At 41.2% G+C, this 21,862-nt stretch overlaps 1 protein-coding gene across 2 annotated transcripts in view; it reads right to left on the bottom strand.

The window, feature by feature from the left end:
* The window catches only part of CACHD1 (cache domain containing 1), a 235,715-nt gene that overhangs the window by 45,722 nt on the left and 168,131 nt on the right, over positions 1–21,862 (bottom strand). For both annotated transcript variants that reach the window (XM_086390374.1, XM_086390375.1), the window contains exons 5-9: positions 16,353–16,479; positions 13,482–13,626; positions 11,704–11,920; positions 5,479–5,628; positions 862–1,095 (exon numbers count right to left, since the gene is read on the bottom strand). In XM_086390374.1, coding sequence (XP_086246500.1) covers positions 862–1,095; positions 5,479–5,628; positions 11,704–11,920; positions 13,482–13,626; positions 16,353–16,479 — 873 coding nt within the window. The remainder of the gene's footprint in view (positions 1–861; positions 1,096–5,478; positions 5,629–11,703; positions 11,921–13,481; positions 13,627–16,352; positions 16,480–21,862) is intronic.

Genomic DNA, 21,862 nt, shown 5'->3' with positions numbered 1-21,862 from the left:
GGAAAGATTGAGGGCAGGAGGAGAAGGGGACGACAGAGGATGAGATGGTTGGATGGCATCACTGACTCGATGGACATGGGTTTGGGTGGACTCCGGGAGTTGGTGATGGACAGGGAGGCCTAGCGTGCTGCGTGCGGTTCATGGGCGACTGAGCAACTGAACTGAACTGAAATCTTATAAAGTTAATAACCCAAAGACTTATTATGTGAAAGATGTCGTGTTTTTGCAGATAACCAAATGTGAGTTAACAAGATTAAATACGTTACTAAAAATAACAAGTGGTAGGTAGGATTTGAAATCCTCTCCACGTCAGGCCTGTATCTATTTGACTACACTGTGTTGCCTTGCCTTTGATGCTGAATCCCAAGCACTTCTGCCTTATTTACCAGTTGCTGTGCAAAGTTACTGTTTAGTACCAAATTCACTTTTAGATTGGGGGGAATCCTCACAAAGCTTCTAGATGTACCCATTACGTTTTTTTTTAATTGTTTATTTTTAATTGGAGGATAATTGCTTTGCAATATTGTATTGGTTTCTGCCACACAACAACATGAATCAGCTGTAAGTATACATAAGTTCCCTTCCTCTTATACCTCCGTCCCACCTCCCATCCCAAGATCCAGTATGTTGACTGAGGCTAGAGCAATGAGGAAGAAATAAGGCTGCGGATTTCTGCTCTAGAACATAGTACTCACTGGGCCAGTGGCGGGGAGGCTACACAATCCTTTGACCAGAGAAAGGGACACCCACACTTCCCCTAAAGCTCACATGGCAAATACTGAACAACATTTAAAAGTTGCTGTTTGACTCATGTCCACTTCTTTTCGCTTTCCTTCAGTAGGAAGTTTTCTCCGAACTCACCATCTCCCATCTCATCAGAGAAGGGGAGGCTAAAGACAGCTTCATCAATCATCCGGTTGGGAAGGTTGGTATAGAACCTGCCAACTGTGGTCTCCAGGTTACTCAGCTGGTTCAGCACCATCATGCTGCCCTTAATCACAGGCAAGGCTATCCGGTCCAGCACGCCATACTTCCCTGAGTTCTGTTCGGCCAGATCTCTTAGAAAAGCCAGCTCTTTCAAGCCAGTCACCCCATCTGAAATAGAAAGCCAAGGGAAGACAATGTAAAACAAACTGGTGTATATCCATAGGATAGCCTTGTCATTTAGATCTAATAAGGGTCTCAATGAGGTCTTGCAGTGCCAAAGGGATCTTTGCAGAGACAATCTGGACTCAGGACACAGATACCAGTTCCTGCAGAGGAACAAAGCTGAAGGCATGATCTTTCCTCAAATAGTAATGAGGCCAAAGGAATTCTTCAAAGGGCAATGATGAAAAACACATGACTAAACAGAGGAGCCCCATTCAGCAAGGATTTCTTCCTTGAAAGTTTAATTATAAAATGTAAATTAGTTTTCTGCATTTAATATTTGAAAGCAAAAGTAATGATTAACAAGTCTGCATTTAATTTAAATTAGTAGATGAAGTTGTAAGAGTTTTAAAGGATTGAGGTTTGCCATTTCATTTCTTACCTCTTTGCCTATTAAACACTTGCCAAAGTCTCATGCAACTAAATGAAAGAATTATGGATTGTATTTAGTGATGTCTCCAAACCCCATTTCTTTAAACTCACTTTAATTACAAATGTTTTCATGCTTTATATTGTAGGGATAATACTGGATTTGATTTATTTAATATATATTTTTTATGTTTAGAGAGTTTTAAAATCTTTGTAAAAGATTCAGGCATACTGGGATGTATTGTTCTACATCTGTAATCTATAGCACAAAAATAAATTTAATAAACCTTTTTTAAAGTTTTGGTTTGCTATTGTTGGAACACAGTCAAAAGGATTAGTAACTGATCCCATATGGGTACTATTGTAAACAAATTCAAGTTATTTCAGTCACTACTGAAATTCTACCAATGAGTTTTAAAAAGATTTTTGCCTCATGTTCTTGAACTGTTTAGTCATTAAAAAATCTAAAAGTTCATGGTTCACCTACCTTCAGTGACTTTATCATTTTTAAATAGGTAATATATATACTTCTAGCTTTGGAAGTCCATTTCTAAAATCATGGCAGGATCTAATGGGTATAATTTCTTTCTTAACACATTGTATATAAATAATTTGGATTTTGCTCCCCTCAGACAATGCTAAAGGAGAATCAGAATCAGATTATCGTTGCCTTTGCTTGACACAGAATTGAAATGGGAGGTGAGTGGTATACTTCAGAGTAAAAGACAACACATAAGATGTGATTGATCCATGATCTTACACCCTTGAGAAGCTTACAGGAGTGAATGATAAAAGGAGACAATTTGAGGCGATAAAAACATTTCCTTTCTTTGTCATGTACTGCATGACTCTTTCAAAATGTACAAGAAAAGTAACAAACAGGAAAATCTACCAGACAAAGAGCACAGCACAAGATACCAAGGATTGGGTTATTTTATGTCACTTCATTATGAAGCATTATGCAGGGGTGGCAGCAGAGTAAGTAGGGTGGCAGACTGGATTATTCTATCAACAATGTGGTCGTGTTGGAAACTACATTTCCCAGAATCCCCTTTCTTCTATGCTTCCAGGTTAAACGTGGCCAAAAATGAAGTGCTGTAACTTGAGAGGTGAAGCGAGAGATGTTAAGAGACAGACACAGAGGGACTTGAGAGTTCCAGTTCATTCCACTCTTCTGATTTGTGTTCAGTTCCCTTTCCCAACTGCTGGCTTACTCACCAAAGGCAACCCAACCAAGGGCAGGCTCACTCCGGATGCTTCACTGAGAATTCACAGAGAGAGCAGCCACAAAGACAACAACTTCTCAGACTTGTACAACAGACTTCCACACCAGACTTCCTACACAGTCTGCAGTGGTCCTAGTCTCCAGATATCCTTGCAGGCTTCAACTTGTTCACCCAGATCAGAGCTGGTTAATAACCTTTGAGTTGTCAATTCCTCTTTGCATCTTTACTCTTCCAGTTTCCCCCCATAATTGTGTACATTCTTATTCTCTTATTTTAAATTGAGGTATTGTGTTGTTTTCAGGTGTACGGCAAAGTGATTCAGTTATATACATTTATATTTTTTCAGATTACTTTTCAATATAGGTTATTACGAGATATTGAATATGGTTCCCTGCATTACGCAGTAAATCTTTGTTGCTTATCTATTTTATGTATACTAGGATTTGTTAATCCCATACTCCTAATATATTCCTCCCTGACATCTTTTCCCTTTGGTAACTGTAGGTTTGTTTCCTATGTCTGTGAATCTGTTTCATATATAGATTCACTTGTATTATTTTAATTTTTTTAAGATTCCACATATAAGCGATATATTTGTCTTTCTTTATCTGACTTACTTCAGACTTAATTGTCCAGGTTCATCATGTTGCTATAAATGACAATGGCTCATTCTTTTTCGTGGCTGAGTAATATTCCATTGCATACATTTAGCACATCTTAAACCAATCATCTGTTGATGGGCAATTAGGTTGTTCCCATGTCTTTGCTATTATTAATAGTACTGCTATGAACATTGGGGTGCATGTATTTTTTTTTTTTTTCAATTTGAGCTTTTGTTTTTCTCTGATAGAAGTTTAGGAGTGGGATTGCTAGATCATATGGTAGCTCTATTTTTAGTTTTTAAAGAAACTTCCATACTGTTTTCTACAATGGCTACACCAATTTAAATTCTCATCAATAGTTCATGTTCTTATTCTGATAATTAATTTGATATACCACAATTTTCACTGTGATTCTGCTTCCCTATTTGAACTGACAGAATTAAGGGTATGTGTCAACCCTCTTGAGTACTGTTCAGAGATACTTTTCAGAGAGGTGTGTCAAGCTAGCTTATGGGAAGAAAGAGAAAAGATGAGAGTGGTTATGGGAAGTAACCAGAAGTTTCAAAAAGTGGAATTATCAGGGGCACAGCAAGTGCATATGATACTCCCATGGGAAGATCTAGGACCAGTGAAGAGATGGGTGATGCAAGAAAACTGCTCAGTATCTGCCTGAGCAGACCTTCAAAACACATGGGAAAGGCATGATCACTTCCTTTTATGTTTCCTTACACCTCTTCTATTGCCTTTAATTCATTTGCCTTGTCTATCTTCCTCACTGGGTCAAGGGCTTCTTGAAGACAAGAGATGTTGTATGAAACAGCTCTAAGACCTCAGCGCACTATGTTGTATATGGTGTGTGCTTCATAAGCACACCATATCTTGCATATTTATTATCAGAGCAACCCTATGGAGATTTTACTCTTTTCATTTGACCGATCAAAGTGAGGCCCCCAGAAGATTAAGTAACCAGCCATAAGCCACACGGCTAGCAAATGCAGACTGAAACGGAAAACCTCTAGACGTCAGCCCCCGTGCTTTTCCATGTGCAAGCAGTCCACAAAATATCTGGAAAACAATCACGCTGGCCTAAATACAGATTCCTGGAACTTATCTAGGAGGGTCTGATCACAAATCTGTAGACACTGCCTGGGAGTCTGCATTTAAAGATGAATCTACAAGTAATCCTTATCCCATTAAAATATAAGAACCAGTGCCCCTCAAGCCAGCTGGTTCTGCACAGAAATCTGGAAGTGGAGAGGGGAGATAAGAGACAACAGGTGAGGAGGACTGTAAATCAAGATGTGTTCTCTCAAGAACAAGAGAATGGGGCCACTTTGAACACTGAGAGCAAGGGGCCCAAAGAAGAAAAGGAAGAGCTGTGTATTTGTAGATGGGGGTGGGGGGGTGGAGGGGACGAGACACAGCAGGGAGCTAGAAAATTGGGCTGTTGTCAGACTGGAGGATGGTTAAATTGCTGAAGGGAAACTATTGAGTATTCTATCAGATTTGCCAGTTTTGTAAACTTTCTCACAGACTGATGTAACAGCCACACAATCAACTTTAATGAGCACCTAGCAAGTGCCTGGCACCATTCTGGGTGCTCACTCTATGTTGGGGTTAGTTTTCACAAGAACTCTGTCAAGTAGACACATCTCATTGCCATGACACGCAAGGGGATAGGGAGAAAGCGGCACAGTCGGTGATCCTGCAGGTAAATGTAATATTCACAGTCCTGGTTTTACAGAATAATCTAGGTTAGTACTTGGGATTCCTGATCTTAAATCAATGAGGTAAGTTCATAAGCTTCATACAGTATCAAAATCCAAGTATATAAGGAGAAACCCCCCCCCCCCAAAAAAAAATGGAGCTGCACAGATGCCTGTGTAAGACCATGTAACTGCAGAAGTTTTAGAAATGAAGAGCTGACTGGACAAAGAGATGAAGAGACAGCGACATCCTGACACATGCCCTGAGTATCCATATAAGGGGGAGAAAGCTGGGTTTGGGAAGGAATCTGTTCCTTATACCCTCATCAAAGCACCCTGTGATGGTTCTTTCTTATTTTTTGAAAGCAGCATGTACTTAGAAAGAACATTTTATCTGAAAGAAAAGGATCTCAAAACACTACCTACCGTTCATGAGGGCGTAGGTGAGAATCATTACAGAGTTGTTTAGAAAGCTATTTTCTTCATTGATGACACGGAGAGTCGCCTTTTTATCTTCTTCTGAAGAGTCCTTTGATGTAATGCCAGCGGACAGGTAAATGATGACCATGTCTGTATCTAAACAAATGCATACAAACTGAATGTTACATCAGAGGCTGGCTAAAGAGTTTCTCTTCCATTGGACTTTCCTGCCTCAAGGACCTGCCAGGCCCACTCTTCTTACTCCTGCCTGTCTGATGCTGAACTTTCATCTCCCTGCTTCTGCTGGCCTGTACTGGGCCACGAGGCCTCATTTAGCCAGTGTCAGGTAAAAAGATGCTCCTAATGAGTTTATTAGATCAAAGAAGGCAAGTTCCTCCAGGCATCCACGGTCATGGTTATTCAGCCATCCCAAATGGATGTCTCTTCTGCCTTCTGAAATACAGCATTCAGAACCTGATTTACTCTTTCCCCAGTGACCCAGGATCTTCACTAGGAATATACATTTTGGGGGAACTAGGCTTTAAAATGATGGTTCTTCCAGAGACTACTGAGATTTGCAAGGTTATCTGTCTCTATGCTAAGCAGTTCCAAAAAACATTTCTGTTTTGAAATTCATCAGTGTAGAAAAGCAGTGGGAAAAAAAAAAAAACACGTGGACATAGGAGCCAAGTTGCCTGTAGTATCTGGGTAGATTACCTAAACTTTCTACGCCAAAATTTCCTTATCTAAAACAAAATGAGGATAATGACTGTACTTACTTCATAGGGTTGCTATGAGGGCTAATTGGTTAATTTTAGAGTGAAAGCAAAACTATGATGGTGAATATAAAATAAAAGAAAGAAACTTTAACACAAAACAAAAAAGAAAACCCTTGTATTGGCATGAAGAAGCACCTAGACTCTAGAGTAAAATGACTCTCCAGCTAGGGCTAATGACTGAGAACTCATTGTAGCTCACAATGAAAACTTCTTTCAGGAGGATTTCCTCAAAAATTAAAGCGGTAGATTTCCTATCACTAAAGATGCAAGGGCTGAATGACAGCTTTAACAGAAGGAGGGCAGTAAGCCAGCTGGATTTTATACTGTCTTTTTAACCTGAGATTCTCTGATTCAGTATCTATTTTTAAGATTACTTACACAGATGTTCTTTTAATTGGGAAATAATGATTGATAGGCTATATGCTTGTTTCTTTAGCTTTTTATGGTTGTCATTCATCTGAGATTGCTTTCTAGCTACTGGGGGAGGCAGCCTCCAGGTTGGTCCCTCAATGATCCCACTTCCTGATATTCACATGGCTGTGTGGTCTGTCTATGAGAGTAGACTGGATTTAATGACAGAATGCAGCAAAAAAAAAAAAAGAATGCAGCAGAGGTCATGGGGTGTCAAGAGATGGATTAGGTTACAGAAAGACCATGGCTTCCACCTGTGTGCTCTCTCTTGGGTAAGCCAGAGAGAATGTTGTGAGCTAGCCTATGAGAGGCAAGGAACTGAGGCCCTCAGAATTGAATCCTCCAGCAACCATGTGAGTGAACTTAGCAGCAGATCTTTCCCAAGTTGAACTCTGAGATGACAGCCTCTCTGGCCACCAGTTTGACCACAACCTCATAGGATACCTTTGGGCAGAGGCACCCAACCATGCTGTGACCAGATTCCTTACCTATAAACACTGAGATAATAAATGTTTATTGTCTTAAGCCACTGCGTGTTGGGTAATTTATCATCCAGAACAGATTATTAAAAAAATTATCCTAACAATGATGAGAATACAATGACTGAATTTTCTTCCGTTTGAAAACTTCCATTTTAGACTCTTTATTATGTAGAATTGAATAATAACAACTTGATGCTTTTGAAATGTGATGTTGAAGAAGATTCTTAAGAGTCCCTTGGACCATAAGGAGATCCAACCAGTCCTTCCTAAAGGAAATCAGTCCTGAATATTCATTGGAAGGACTGACGCTGAATCGAAGCTCCAATACTTTGGCCACCTGATGCAATGAACCAACTCATTGGAAAAGACCCTGATGTTGGGAAAGATTGAAGGTGGGAGGAGAAGGGGATGACAGAGGAAGAGATGGTTGGATGGCATCATCACCAATGCAATGGACATGAGTTTGAGTAGGCTCCAGGAGTCTGTGATGGACAGGGAAGCCTGACATGCTGCAATCCATGGGGTTGCAAAGAGTTGGACATGACTAAGTGACTGAGCTGAACTTAAGACTTAATATATAAGCAAGCTTCAAAGCTAATTTTGATGATTGAACGATTCTTAATAAATATTAACTGCAAATTTAAATTACATGTTTAAAATTAGGGTATGAAACCTGATGTAAAATCATTAGGGAATATCCTGGTCTTAACTTAGATGTCAGTCTTTTTTCAATGTTGTAAACACAGTCCTATACATTTTTTTTTTTTTTTTTTTAAGGATGCAAAACAGCTCACTTAAGTTTCAGACTGGGAAAAAAATACTATTTGACCCTAGTAGGTGGGATACAGATATATCATAAAATAAAGTATGATCTAAAGTATGAGACAAACCAACACATGTGAGAAATTCCTGGATACTTTTAAGACTGACCTAAAGTGAACCCTTGGGTTTTCTTACTTGGCTTTATGATTCTGGATAAAACACACTGTCACTGACAGCTGGTCTTAGGCAAAGGCCCGTGACTAGAAAGCCAGAGGCCTGCAGCCTGCAGCCCCTTTAGCTGCCAAGTGTTATTTTCTTTCCATCCCAACAATAAGATACATGTTCTGCAAGCATTTTCTCTATCTCTGCCCAGCCCCTGACTCTGTTCTTGCCCCATTCTTAGGCAAAACTGAGTTACTTTTCTATTTTTAAATATCAGATCTACCAAATTTGCTCTGATTTATTTTTCTACTTACTAGGATATCCCCACTCTAATCACTCATGGGAACATTAAGCCTTGTGATTAGTAATGTTAGGGATGAGTCATTATAGACAATTGGGGCAGAGCAAAGATATAGCATGTACTTGGAAGAAAATGTAATCCTCTCCATGTGAGAAGTCCCTATGAAAGCCACCAGCATTCCTTGGGATCAATATCAAAGTGTGAAGAACAACCCAAATTTGGACTTTGCCCATGCCATTAGATCCCAACTCCTAACTGTCATATTCCTTCTGCTACAAAATGACCCCTCAACCGGTTATCCCCAAAACAAACCTAGGGAAAAAAATCCAAATGTGTTGATGGTATCTGTTACAGATCCACCACAGGACTGAAAAAGAGCCAGCACTGAATAAAAGTTTTAGTTTTTCTTATTAGTACAAAGCAGATTAGCACAAAGCCACCATGACTTGGCCATGCGGCTCTTGTTCATATGGCTATCAACATGGGGCAGATACTTGGTTTTCATGCACAGACTAATCCTTCCAATAACCTTATAAGGTAGGTCTTACTCATTGAGAAAATCCTACCAAATGGTCTTCATAAAGTGCCAGGTATACAGTAGAGTAGATAATAAATACTTGCCTGTGGAGTGAGTACAAGTTATGATGTACAGTATAAATTCATAAGAGGAGTATGTAGACCCCTTACAATGCTATAGCCAAGGTGACTAATGGTCCTTGAGTGTCTGGGCTAGGGGTCAAATTGGGATGTCTAGAGTATCTGCACTACTTTAGCCAGAGCAATAAGTCTTAAAGGAAACTGAATATCATTATAATCACAGCTAGTATGTACTTAATATTTATGATGAGATCCTGGATCTTATTATCACCCTCAGTTTGCAGATGGAGGAAACCAGACCTGGAGAAATCAAGTAATTTACACAAGTTTCAAAACATTTCAGAGGAGGAATTTGAGCACACATTGGTTGAAATTCAAAATCCATATGCTTAACTACTATGTAACATTGCTTGAAAGTACCTCAATCTCTCCTTAATAAACCAGGCAATACTAATTCCTACGTGTTTCATTATGCAACCTAATCTGGGTTTTTCTTTCTTTGAACTACCAGTACACACTGTAAAATGGAAGCCTGTGAGATAAACTTTAGAAACATCTTACTTGGCCTAGAAAAAGACCCTTTTCACATTTAAAAAATAGTACCATCAAAATGTGTCCTAATCAGTGACTCTTCTTGCCATGTTTTTGCTCACCAACATTAGGAAAATCCCCCCAAACCCAAAGGAGAAATGTTTCCTGCCAAAGCAGCTCTCTGCTAACATACAGTGCAGGAAGGTTTATAAGAAGAGGTTTAATGAAGTCTCTATTCACAGTTTTAAAGCTGGAACAAATGACAACATTTGAAAATCAAGGGATTTCACATAAAAATCCAGATTTCTGGCTTCTCTTAAAACAGAAAAAGATCTGGCAACACTGGACAGGCACTCCTGCAAGGCTGAACAGAAGAGCAGCTGCCTTCTTGATCGAGGATACTCTCTCTAGCTGTCTGCGCTCCCCAAACAAGCCCCAAACCTTACCTCGAGCTCCCTTGACACCTCACTGCCTGGCTGCTGCCAGTCTAACATTTCTCTCTATTACTTAAACAGTGGCATCACTAAAATTGGATTTCATCTCTAAAGATGGTTTGAGAACTGAACAATCAAGTAAAAAGAGCACATCTGATGAGGAATGCTGACAGGCAGATGACAGCTGGTAAAGGGCACCCACAGATGAATGGCATTGGCCAACTAGCCAATCTGTCTTGACTGCTCAAGAGGCCAACCTTATCCTTTGGCTTCATTGAACTAGGGTCAACGTTGCACTCAGGCATCCTGTAATATTGGTTATGGATTGCTGGTGCTTGCCAAGGTTGGTAGGCAAAATTCTAAGATGACCCTGAAGACCCACGCTCTTTTATGATCCCCTCCTCTTGAGTATGAGTATGACCAGTAATTTGCTTCTGACCAACAGAATATGGCAAAGGTGACGGGATATTATTCCTGTGATCGTGCTACATATATGGCAAAGATGGAGGGATTCTGCAGATGTAGTTAAGGTGTTAATAAGTTAATCATGAGGGAGAGTAGTTTATTTAAAGCAGAAGAGTGAGCCTGATAAGATCAGACAAAACCTTTAAAAGAGGGTCCAAGCCTTCCCTGACATCAGCAGCTGGAAGGAAAGATGCTCTCCTCCTGACCTTGAAGAAGCAAGTAGACATGAGTTTTACAATTGGAAGGAAATAAACTCTGCCAATGGTTGAGTTTGGAAGAGGACTCTGAAACTCAGATGCAACCACAGACCTGGCTGATACCTAGACTGCAGCCTTGTATAATCCTAAACAGAGAAGCAACGGATGGACTCTTGTCCCATGGAAGCTGTGAGATAACAATATAGAGAAACATAAAAATGAGACACCATCTACCATCATTACCTGTAATAATTACTGTAGCTTCTTTCAGGGGCCCATCATGTGCCAGCACTATGCTGGGCATTTATCAATGCTGTCTTAGTTTTAATGCAGACACACTGAAGGACTTGAAAATATATTCATTAAACTTATCTCAATAGGGTACATTCATTAAAAAACAAACAAACAAAAAAACAACAAACAGATTATCAAATATAAAAGAGAAAATGACATAGATTCCTTTCAGTAGTTTCAAAGCATGGGTCTTATTTCAAATATCCTTTCCTTTACTTTATTTTTTTTTTTTTATTTTATTTTTAAACTTTACATAATTGTATCAGTTTTGCCAAACATCAAAATGAATCCGCCACAGGTCCTTTCCTTTACTTTAGCTTGCATCCTAATTCCAGATTTTCTTTCATACATGAAAATTAAATTAGAGTGCCTTTGTACATTTGAAGGGCTGTGCTCATTTAAATGACAGTTGGTTAGAGGAAGGAAGGATCAAGGCAAGAATTCAGGCTGCCCTGTTTCTGCACACATGCGCACAAGCAGACTGTAAGTCAGTGACTAGGCGGGGTGGACAATTAGCATTAAAAAGGACGTGGATATTCTCCAGGGAAATAAACAAGGATATGTTCCTAATAAAAGGGCAGCAAGAAGAGGCTCAGGGAGTAAAGAAATCATGCAGAGTACCTTTGATTGGAAAAGATGAGAAAATCTAGTAAGTTCCTACTATTAGATGATAATATGACAACACAAGAAATTGTTATCCCGTCAGTTTAGGAAAAAACCCCTCTGGACATAGTTGTGTGATCAGTTAACAATCTATTTCCATCGCCATCATTTATCTAGTTTATGAGTTCCACGCCATAAGAGAAAGGCACTTACTTGCTTGAAATTTGGTGCTATTGTTTGTGCTTCGAATCAGCTGAAATGCCTTTTGAAATCCCACCGCGTGCTGGGTGGGGCTGTCCAAGGACTTGACGCTGCTGACGAAGGTGGACATCTTCCTTTTTGTCTCACTGGTGGCTGGAGACAGGAACGTCTTATAGCACTGGTCAAGGGAGCACGTCCTGACGGTGTCTGCCACCGTCAACACGGAAATCTGGAGGGGAAAACACACACGCACAGGCAAACAAAAACTTGTTATTCTGCCAAGGAAAAGCGTTTTACATTTCAGAAGAGCCCACAAGAGCCCGCAAGCCCACAACTGTCCTACAGGACAGTTTGGAAGAGTTTAAATAAAAGCCCAGAGGCATCAATCTATGGTATTTGAAGAACAGTTAAAGATTGGTAAGGGACAGAGACTCAGACCCTAGAGTTTTGTTTTTGTTCCAAGATGAAGTCAGGACTATGGTGTTCATCTAGAACATTAAAAACAATATTTGACACAGAGAAAAATCTTGACCAGTACTAATGATCATCATTTTCCAACTGGAGGTGGGGTGAGGGTAACAGTAAAAGGTACGTATGTCTGTGTGTTTAAATTTTTTTTTTAATGTGGATGATTTCTAAATTGTAATTCAATAATTTTTTACAATAATGCTTCTGTTTTGTTTTTTTGGGGGGCCCTGAGGCATGTGGAATCTTGGCTCCCCAACCCGAGATTGAAGCTGCACCCCCTGCACTGGAAGGCAAAGCTTTAACCACTGGACTGCCAGGTAAGTCCTGGGTGTGTGTTTTAAACAATTAGATCAGTGAGCAAAACCTTAGGGGATGGAAAAGTCAAATGTCTACAGGCGATAGATTATCATTAGCTGGGAACACACCTATCCCGAAGGTGTCCTAAAGATTAATAAACCTCTGCTGCTGCTGCTGCTAAGTCGCTTCAGTCGTGTCCGACTCTGTGCGACCCCATAGACAGCAGCCCACCAGGCTCCTCTGTCCATGGTATTCTCCAGGCAAGAACACTGGAGTGGGGTGCCATTTCCTCCTCCAATGCATGAAAGTGAAAAGTCAAAGTGAAGTCGCTCAGTCGTGTCCGACTCCTAGCGACCCCATGGACTGCAGCCCACCAGGCTCCTCCGTCCATGGGATTTTCCAGGCAAGAGTACTGGAGTGGGGTGCCATCGCCTTTTATCCCTCCCCTCCTATCAATCTTGAGACAAAGTCTGGCCACCAACTAGTGTCCAAGCCTTCACCTTGTTCCTCCTTAGTATAAATAGCAGTGTGAAAGTTATAGCTAATTATCGGTCTTAACAGAAGCCATTAAGGAAGTGCAAGACTCAGTTTGGTGGAACTGAACTGAAAGTGAAAGTAAAAGTTGCTTAGTCGTGTCTGACTCTGGGACCCCATGGACTATACTGTCCATGGAATTCTCCAGGCCAGAATACGGGAGTGGGTAGTCTATTCCTTCTCCAGCAGATCTTCCCAACCCAGGAATCGAACTGGGGTCTCCTGCATTGCAGGTGGATTGTTTATCAACTGAGCTATCAGGGAAGCCCAGTTTGGTGGGAGTGGTTTTAAAAAGAGATCTGGAACTAGTATCAGCAGCTACTTCCTCAGATACAAGAATAAAAAGTAAACCACTCTGTTTTTCTCAAAGTCATTTCTAGAGGTGGACTGAAAAATACATACCATAAAACATAAAGTGTTTTTAAAGGGGTATTCAAGAAAGACCCAATGCTAGTGGGAAGGGTAGAGGGAGTCATTGGGGTCATCGATACCTTGTCGTGCTCATCGATGGCGCTGAGGATGACTTGAGCGGCATCCTTGGCGATCTGAAGCTGCGTGTCTGTGACCGAGGCCCCGTGGTCCAGGATCACCACTACTTGCTTTGACTGCGGCCGGACGGTAGAGACGTAGATAGGTCTAGAAGGGCAAGAAGCTCTCAGGGGTCACTCCTGGTTTAGGAGAAAGGCTTGGACCTAACACAGCTTTGAGTGCTACAGACGGGCAGGCGTGCTGGCCTCTGTGTTTCAGGGGGGCTGGCACAAGGGCGGAGAGACCAGCATGGAATGAGAAAACTATCCTGGTACTTTGAAAACATCTCGAGACTATCGTAGGTGTCTGCACAACAGGGACTGCTGACTTCTGTCTTCCAAAGACTAGAGCAACTGGGAGAAGATTTTAAGAAGCAAAGCCTTTGGAAGACTGGCTTTTTCAGCCTGTGTGCAAGTCCACCCTCCCAGGAAATGGACCGAGTGGCCCAACAGGCAGCAGAGACATAGTAGCAGGGAGAAAACAGTTCACTGTTTTTCAGTGCTGGGTCCTCTGAAGAGTTCGAGTGGGGTTTGGCTAAAACCGAGGACACCTATCATTTGTGAGCATGCTGAGCAGCTCTGAATAGCAGATTTGGTTTCTCTCTCTCCAGACAAAAGCCACTGCTAGGAGGGCCCTTTCCTTTCTGTACTGTGGCCGTTTACACAGGTCAGCCACCAAAAGGCCCCTTATCAGAGATCTAAAACCATGCCATCAGATTTGTCCAAGCCTGTGATAGCCACTCTTCTTGCCAGGTTTTTGTTTGCCAACACTAAGAAGAGCGGGTGGGGGTGGATAGGGGAACTCCAAAGGAGAAAAACCTCCCATCAAAGCAGCCTTCTGTGAGTGTGCAGTGCAGGCAGGTTTGTGAGAAGAGGTTTAATGAGGTCTCTATTCACAGTTTTAAAGCTGGAACAAATTAGAGGGAGCTTAAGAGAGCAAATCAGCCTCAAGAGAATTCTCTCCTTTATGGACACCCTTAAAACACTAGATTTTTCCATGAAATGTTAGATGCCAGTTGAGTCACAAAAGCCTGGGCACAAATTAAGAAATACAGGCAAAGCACCAAAAAACTCAAAATCGGGCCAAGTTTACACTAATTGTTCTCAAGCCAAAAGTCCTACATTAATACTGAGTTCTACTATATTTTCACTAGTGAATACCATTCAGCCAAGTAAGGAAATAGAATAAAGAGAATCCAAAATTGGTGGCTGCAGAAACGAAGAAAACAGCAGAAAATAAGGAAATCTGTCTATCCCACCGTTGACAACCATGTCAAATACTGAACTTTTAGGTCCTCCAAGCTAGGGGAGCAGATTCTTTTTTTTTTTAAAAATGACATACCTCCTCTTTTCCAATTCAACTCACATAAACAAAAAGCAGAATATGTCTGCATGCTGTCACAGTAAATTGTTAAAAACTGCTTTAATGGGAGACATAAATAGCAGCATTCTATGTACAATCGGGGAGGAGGTCCTCACAGTGAGATTGGGTCCTTTCTGGAATGCGCTGCAAACCCACTCCACACTCTGCAAAAGCCTCAGAGGACAGGTAAAGAGATGGGTACAGCAATCTATGAGGAGAGAAACTCAGATTACTTGGCCAAGGGAACAGAGGCTTCAGGACTGATTAATGCCTATTTAAGGGGAGAGATTTGTGAAACCTTCTGAGTGAAGGTGAATGTTAATTTGTGACAAGGTGCTAAAGCAGAATGCCATCTAACCTATCTTCTTAGAAGTAAATGAGAATTGGATGGTTCAAAGTGTCTTTGGCCTCTCCTGAGAGATGAGCCGGCCTAGAATCCAAGGTCATGGACTCTGGTACAGTCTCCAAGATGCTCAATTCTTCATCATGCTGTCTAGGGAAGGAACGGAAGAAACCATACAAATGATACAAATGTCCTTCTAGGAGAAGCACAGAGGGAGTATTTTCCCTGGGGACAATTTTAGGTATAATTTACTTTTTGCTTCTAATACTGAGATGTAATTGACACACAGCACTGTGTACCTTTAAGGTATACAGCAGCACCCTGGTTTGACTTATATGCATCACGAAGTGATTATCACAGTAAGTTTAGCGAATAGATATAATTTAAAATAAAGATGGAAAGAATAAAAATAAAGATGGCAGTTAATTTACACTCAAAAAAAAGTAAACCAGGCATCTTGCACTAGTTCGGGAAGTTCTAGCACCAAACATCTAACAGTGCAAAAGAGAAACTGTGAGGATTCAGAAGGAAAGGATCTTTGCCTAAGGGGTTCTGTAAACTGATGAGTCTTGTCATACAAATTATCTCACCATTACCGCCCTTCTGGCTAAGTGGTAACATCTTAAGTTATTTCCTGAGAAAAACGGCAAGTTAACGATCCTCAATCCAGTGTTTTCTGGACAACCTTCAGACTTCTAGTAGCAGACATGTAAACGTCAAAAGGATGGCCAAGCACATTATCATAGAGAGGAAAACTGTGAATCACAAGCTCTACTCTGAGATATGCTGTGAAGTCTTCTAGCGCTGGTCTTTAGAGAAAGTATTACCACTTGTCTCTCAACAAAGGTGTCTGAAGGGCAAAACAGTTTAAAGTGCTTCACTATTTTTATTTCTTAGTAAATACCTTGTTTTACTTGGCTTGTTAGATACTTCTGAAAATGCTCTGGGCTTCATCATTTGCCTTCCTGAGCATTTCCACACCCATCTATGTTAAATAGTGAAATCATTTCAGGATAAGTTTCTAAAACCACAGTTTGGAGGCAAAGCTGTGTGGATGAATGAGGAGTCTATATTTTATACAGATTACTCTTAAGCAGTAATTAAAAGTTTGGCAAACAAGTCAACATACCTACTGCGATGCTCATAGCTGCCCTTACACCGGAACTTGTGTGCTGGGAAAACAGTGAAAATTCCTTCTTCCGAACTGAAATACTGCCACTTAATTCCAGGGTTGGATTTCAGGTTGTCTGCAAGAACTGGAGGAGTGGGGAAAAAGAAATATAACCACCAAATCCACAGGTGCACGGAGGCACTGTGCCTCAGGCATCTGTTTTGCATAAATGGTTTGTAGTATGAATAAATCCCACTAGATTTAAGGCTGTAAATTTTCTACTAAACATTTGCTTTCTGTCCCTTAAAAAAACACCCCGTGAATGGAAAATGTAACGAATGCTTCAGTCAAGTGAAGCAATTATTCTTAATATTGTATAGTGACACTTAATGTCGTGGATTATTTTTCCAGCATGAGTGACTCATTTGCATTAATCTCATCCTCACTGGGCTAGTCCCTGTTGGGTCAGTGTATATTTGCTGGCTTGGGGGTATGTTCTCTAACTGTGGAAGACAGTAATACTAATAGTCTAATCTCCAGAGTCCAGACCTGTGTGCTGACCTTGTTTGCTTCATAATGAGGGAAACAGCATGGATGGTACCTAAAAAGCCAGAAACCATATCATTCAGGAATAGCTTATGGAATGATTCCAGTATGCCAACACTACAATAGATACTCCCTCACAATATCTCATTTGATCCATAAAACAACTCCAGGATGAAGAGGGTTTTATCATTCCCTACTTTGGAGTTGAAGAAATAGGCTTATGGAGCTTAAGCAACTTGTCTGAGGCCTCATCAGGAACTGGCTGACCTGGGATTCAAGTCTGGGTGTCCTGGCTCCCATGTTCTTCCCATCACATGGTAATGACTCCCTTCATAAGTGTACAGCATCCCCCACGCCTGTTCTGCAGCTGGAATGGCAGCCACCTTACTGTGTGCAATCCTTCCCCAAATCTCCATGAAATCTTTCTCTCTTCTCTTACACTCTTTCACTCTGCTCCACAATACCTCATTCATGTGTCACATAGTACTGTGTGTAGGGTACTGCTTTACATGCTGCAAGATATACAGGATGAGCATAAACCAGCCCTTCTGTAATAAGCAATGAATCAAAAGAATTAGATAGAGGCAAATGGAGCAAAAAAAGAAAGCATGAGGTCTATCTGGCAAAACATGTATAGATAAAGCTCTGAATGCCACACAGCCATCCTGTAGTCTGGCTCAGGGGTCAGCAAACTTACGTAAAAGGCCAAGAGATCAGCAACTGTGGCTTAGCACACCCTATGGTCCCTGTCCCAACTATCCAACACAACCTTATGATGTGAAACAACCACAGACAATCCGTAAGAGACTGAATGGGTGGGTGTGTTCCCTAAAAGCGTATTTGCAAACATCAGTGGCAAGCTGGATTTGGACAGTGGTCCTCCAACTACATCATGTAAAATGCACTATGTGGAAGCCTTTGAACATATTTAGCAGTTGCCCTGCCCAACACACATCAAGGAGCTATAGTGCACTGTAGCCTCACACATATCCTAGGAGTAAACAGTCCATTAACCCAAGCTATGGATGAGGAGGTGGGCTGAGAGAGGTTTGCTGACTTGCATAAGGTCTCAGAATAGACAAGAAGGGAGTCAGCCAGTATATGACCATGACACCTGTCCCCTCTCTGCACTCTGCCAGGAGACCTTATTAAGGTCATCACTGGACCCAGACGACCACCGTCTCTCTGGAGACCAATGCTGATGTGAGCATGCATAAATAGGGATGAGGGTTTTTCTCTGTCTCATCTCCTGGGAGTCTGAGCCTTAACATTGACCTCACATTAGTTCTCTTCTCCACGCAGCCCTGTCAACTGGCAGTGAAAAGGCAAACACTGTCTTTAGAAGTAAAGGAGAGCTCGGGGATACCTCATGTAAAAGTAACATCTGTAACAATAAACAGCCTACAGTCAGACTGTTAAAAGGAGAGCCAATGAGCGCAAGAATGTTTTAAAAATAAATCGAATTCACACAGTGTGTGATACATTTAGTCTCACCACAGAAGATCATTCTGGTTCCATTCCAGCACTAGAGCCTAAGTCTCGGGCAAGATTCCTCAAACCCGCCTGCTGAGAATTCCTTTGGTATCTGATTAAATCTCATCTGTTACTTAGCACTAGCAGCAGAAGATGATGGTTATTATGGCAATGAGGAACGTGGGGCCCTGAAGCAATCAATCTATCATTGTGTGCAACCCCATGCAGGCCCCTCCTGACCTAGAGGTGGGTGACAGCCCTATTATCCATGCTGGGACTCCAGAGGGGGCTTCCCCATTCACAGGAGTCAGTTAGGCATTCTGATCACTAGATAACTTGAGTTGGGGTCCTGCACACTCACTCGATCCTCAGAAATGCTGGAAGCTGTCCAGGAAGGAAAGCTGGGCAGGCGCCCAACCTGTCAGCCCATGATGCACAGTGCAAGGCTTGAAGTTATCAATGGGCAGGGTCTGTATCTGTCTGAGTTGCTCTGCACACCAATCTCGGATGCACACATGTGAAGAAGGCAATGAATGGTTTTTCCTCACTGCAGCTTGAACCCAAGATAGTCATCGCACTCTCTGACATCCTTCTGCATTTTACCTCTTCCCACCTTCCAGTGAAGGGGCTTCCATGATGGCTCAGTGATAAAGAAGCCTCCTGCCGAGCCTCCTGCAGGAGACCCAGGTTCGATCTCTGGGTTGGGAAGATTGCCTGGAGGAAAGAAATGGCAACCCACGCCAGTATTCTTGCTGGGGAAATCCCACGGAAAAAGGAGCCTGGCAGGCTACAGTCCAGTGGGTTGCAAAAAATGTCAGACACAACTTAATAATTAAACAACAACACCTTCTAGTTAGAATTATTGTCCTTACAGTTAACTTTCCGATACTCCATCCCTAGATTCAAAGATCCTTGAGGGTGATTCTCTGTACCCCTGAAGCACAGATTCCCAGTTCTTTGCCCATCAAGGCATTCACTCTACGTGATGTCTGCAGCATACAGGCTAGGAAGATCTGCATGGAAGTACTATTAATGTTTCTTAAACATTTTGATACTTTTGTTTAATAAATTTTAAAATCTTACTTTCTTCTAATGCCAAATCCAGTTACACATAAATACTGTGACTAAATCAACAGAGACCAATGTTAATTCTACATATGTTTAAAAATGATAAACACTCCCTTCTCCCAACACCACTGCCAACACAACTGGTACAAAAATAGGTAAATGGAGAGAGAAGAGGCTTGCTTGTCTGATGATTTCATTTTTGTTGTTCGGTCGCTCAGTTGTATCCGACTCTCTGTGACCCCATAGACTGCAGCCAGACTCCCCTGTCCTTCACCATCTCCTGGAGCTTGCTCAAACTCATGTCCACTGAGTCAATGACATCATCCAACCATCTCACCCTCTGTCATTCCCTTCTCCTGCTTTCAATCTTTCCCAGCATCAGGGTCTTTTCAAATGAGTCAGTTCTTTGCATCAGGTGGCCAAAGTATTAGAGCTTCAATTTCATCATCAGTCCTTCCAGTGAATATTCAGGACTGATTTCCATTAGGATGGACTGGTTGGATCTCCTTGCAGTCTGAGAGAAGACTCTCAGGAGTCTTCTCCAACACCACTTAAAAGCATCAGTTCTTCAGTGCTCCTTTATGGTCCTTCACCCTCCTTTATGGTCCAACTGTCACATCCATACATAACTACTGGAAAAACCATAGCTTTGACTATATGGACATTTGTTGGCAAAGTAATGTCTTTTCTTTTTAATATGCTGTCTAGGTTTGTCATAGCTTTTCTTCCAAAAAGCAAGTATCTTTTATGGAATGATATGGGATGACTTCACGGGACTAAATATACCAAAACATATCAATTGTGTATGCTAAACAGATGAAGTTTATTAGATGTCAATTATACTTCAATAAAACTGATTTAATAGTGAAAACTTATTTAGCATCATACAAACTAGTTTTATATATCATTTGATGTTTTATAATGACTATTATACTATTATACTATTTTAAAGATGAAGAACGAACTTGCTCAAAGCCCTAAGTCATGATTTAACCTAAATGTCTGCAAGTCTTTGCTCTTTCCAGGACACTACAGTTCTTCTACATGTCAATAGATAACTGCTAAATGAATTAGCAATCAACAGATAAAAAGCATACTGAGTACTTCTTGAGAGGCAGAATAAATGTATAAACAGGTTGACGGTTCTCAGAATAATCAGCTGCATCAGTTTATAAGTATACAGTATAAGTAAATACAATTAAGGAGACACTTGCCAAAAAGGAGTGATGTTAAAACTGAAGTAAGATGTAAGTCTAAAGTGAGCACTTAAACTTCTGAGAGAAAACAAAGTGCTGAGCTGCTAAAACTGGCAGACACCCACTGGGAGTCTAATGTCGTAGGCTTCTCCATCAATCCCACAGGCTGATTTACCTGGAAAATGGCACAGACACGAGCTACAGCTTAGAGGGGAGAATCAACAGGAACTGCAGCGCTGAGGCCTGTGCGTGACATCCAGCAATAAATCGCATATTTTAGATAATAAAAGGAGTTTTTATTTGACAGAAAAACTATAGTGCTGAGACCTGTTAATTATTTTGCAGATGCTCAACAGGTTAGGGATGTGAGCTTGAAATGTCTTTTTGTTTCACTGTCAAATTTCTCACAGGCATGAGAAAGCCATTTGGACACAGGACCAGTGCTATTTTGCACTTTCTACTTAATTCAGGCTGGCTCTTAGGAACTAAAAGGGAGACCTTGATAAATCAGAAGGACTGGGAATAAGAAGCCATGGTTTTAAGTCCCAACTTTTTATCCAACATCCAAAGGCATTTTTCTAAAATGGAAATCAAATCCCACCATTGACTTCCTTAAAACTGTTCAAAGGGTTTCCACTTAACTGTGCCTAGTATTAAATCCAAACCCCATCAGTCCTTTCCTACTCCCCAGCCTCACCTTTTCCCCTTTCAACCCATTGGATATTGAGAGCTATTTCTTTTAGTGTTGTACATATGCCCATCTTTTTGCACTGGTATAACCACCTTCTCAGAGAGACCTTTGCTGACTACCCTGCATTATTATTCTCCCTCAGAGCACGCAGTATTTCCTTCACAGCAAAGCTTAATAAGTTTAATGTATTTGTTTTTGTCACTATTAGTGCCACACGTCTTACACAGAGGAGTTGTCAGTCCCAGAAGGGCAGGGGACTCACATCCCCAGAGCCTGGCACAAGCCCAGTTTTGGGGAAGCACTAGGGGTCAGTATCTGTTGGGCAATGAAGACCTTGCCAAAGGCTCTTCACTTCTGTCCCCATAAGATTTCACAATCTGCATCAGCAAAGTAGATTTGAAAAAGGTGTTCCTAAAGACCCTTTAGAAGCCCAGAGATAAATGCTAAGAGGGCCAAGGATAAAGGCTCCATCCACTTTAGCAATTGACTCTTTCTTACACGTCCTAGGCCAATTATAAGCGAACGCGAAGAATTTTGCCATACTCATTGGCTTA

Source organism: Bos grunniens, chromosome 3 (assembly GCF_055505025.1).
Source record: "Bos grunniens cultivar Pamir isolate PY7600 chromosome 3, Bosgru_T2T1.0, whole genome shotgun sequence".
Lineage (NCBI taxonomy): Eukaryota > Metazoa > Chordata > Mammalia > Artiodactyla > Bovidae > Bos > Bos grunniens.
This window is presented reverse-complemented; position numbering and strand designations above follow the sequence as displayed.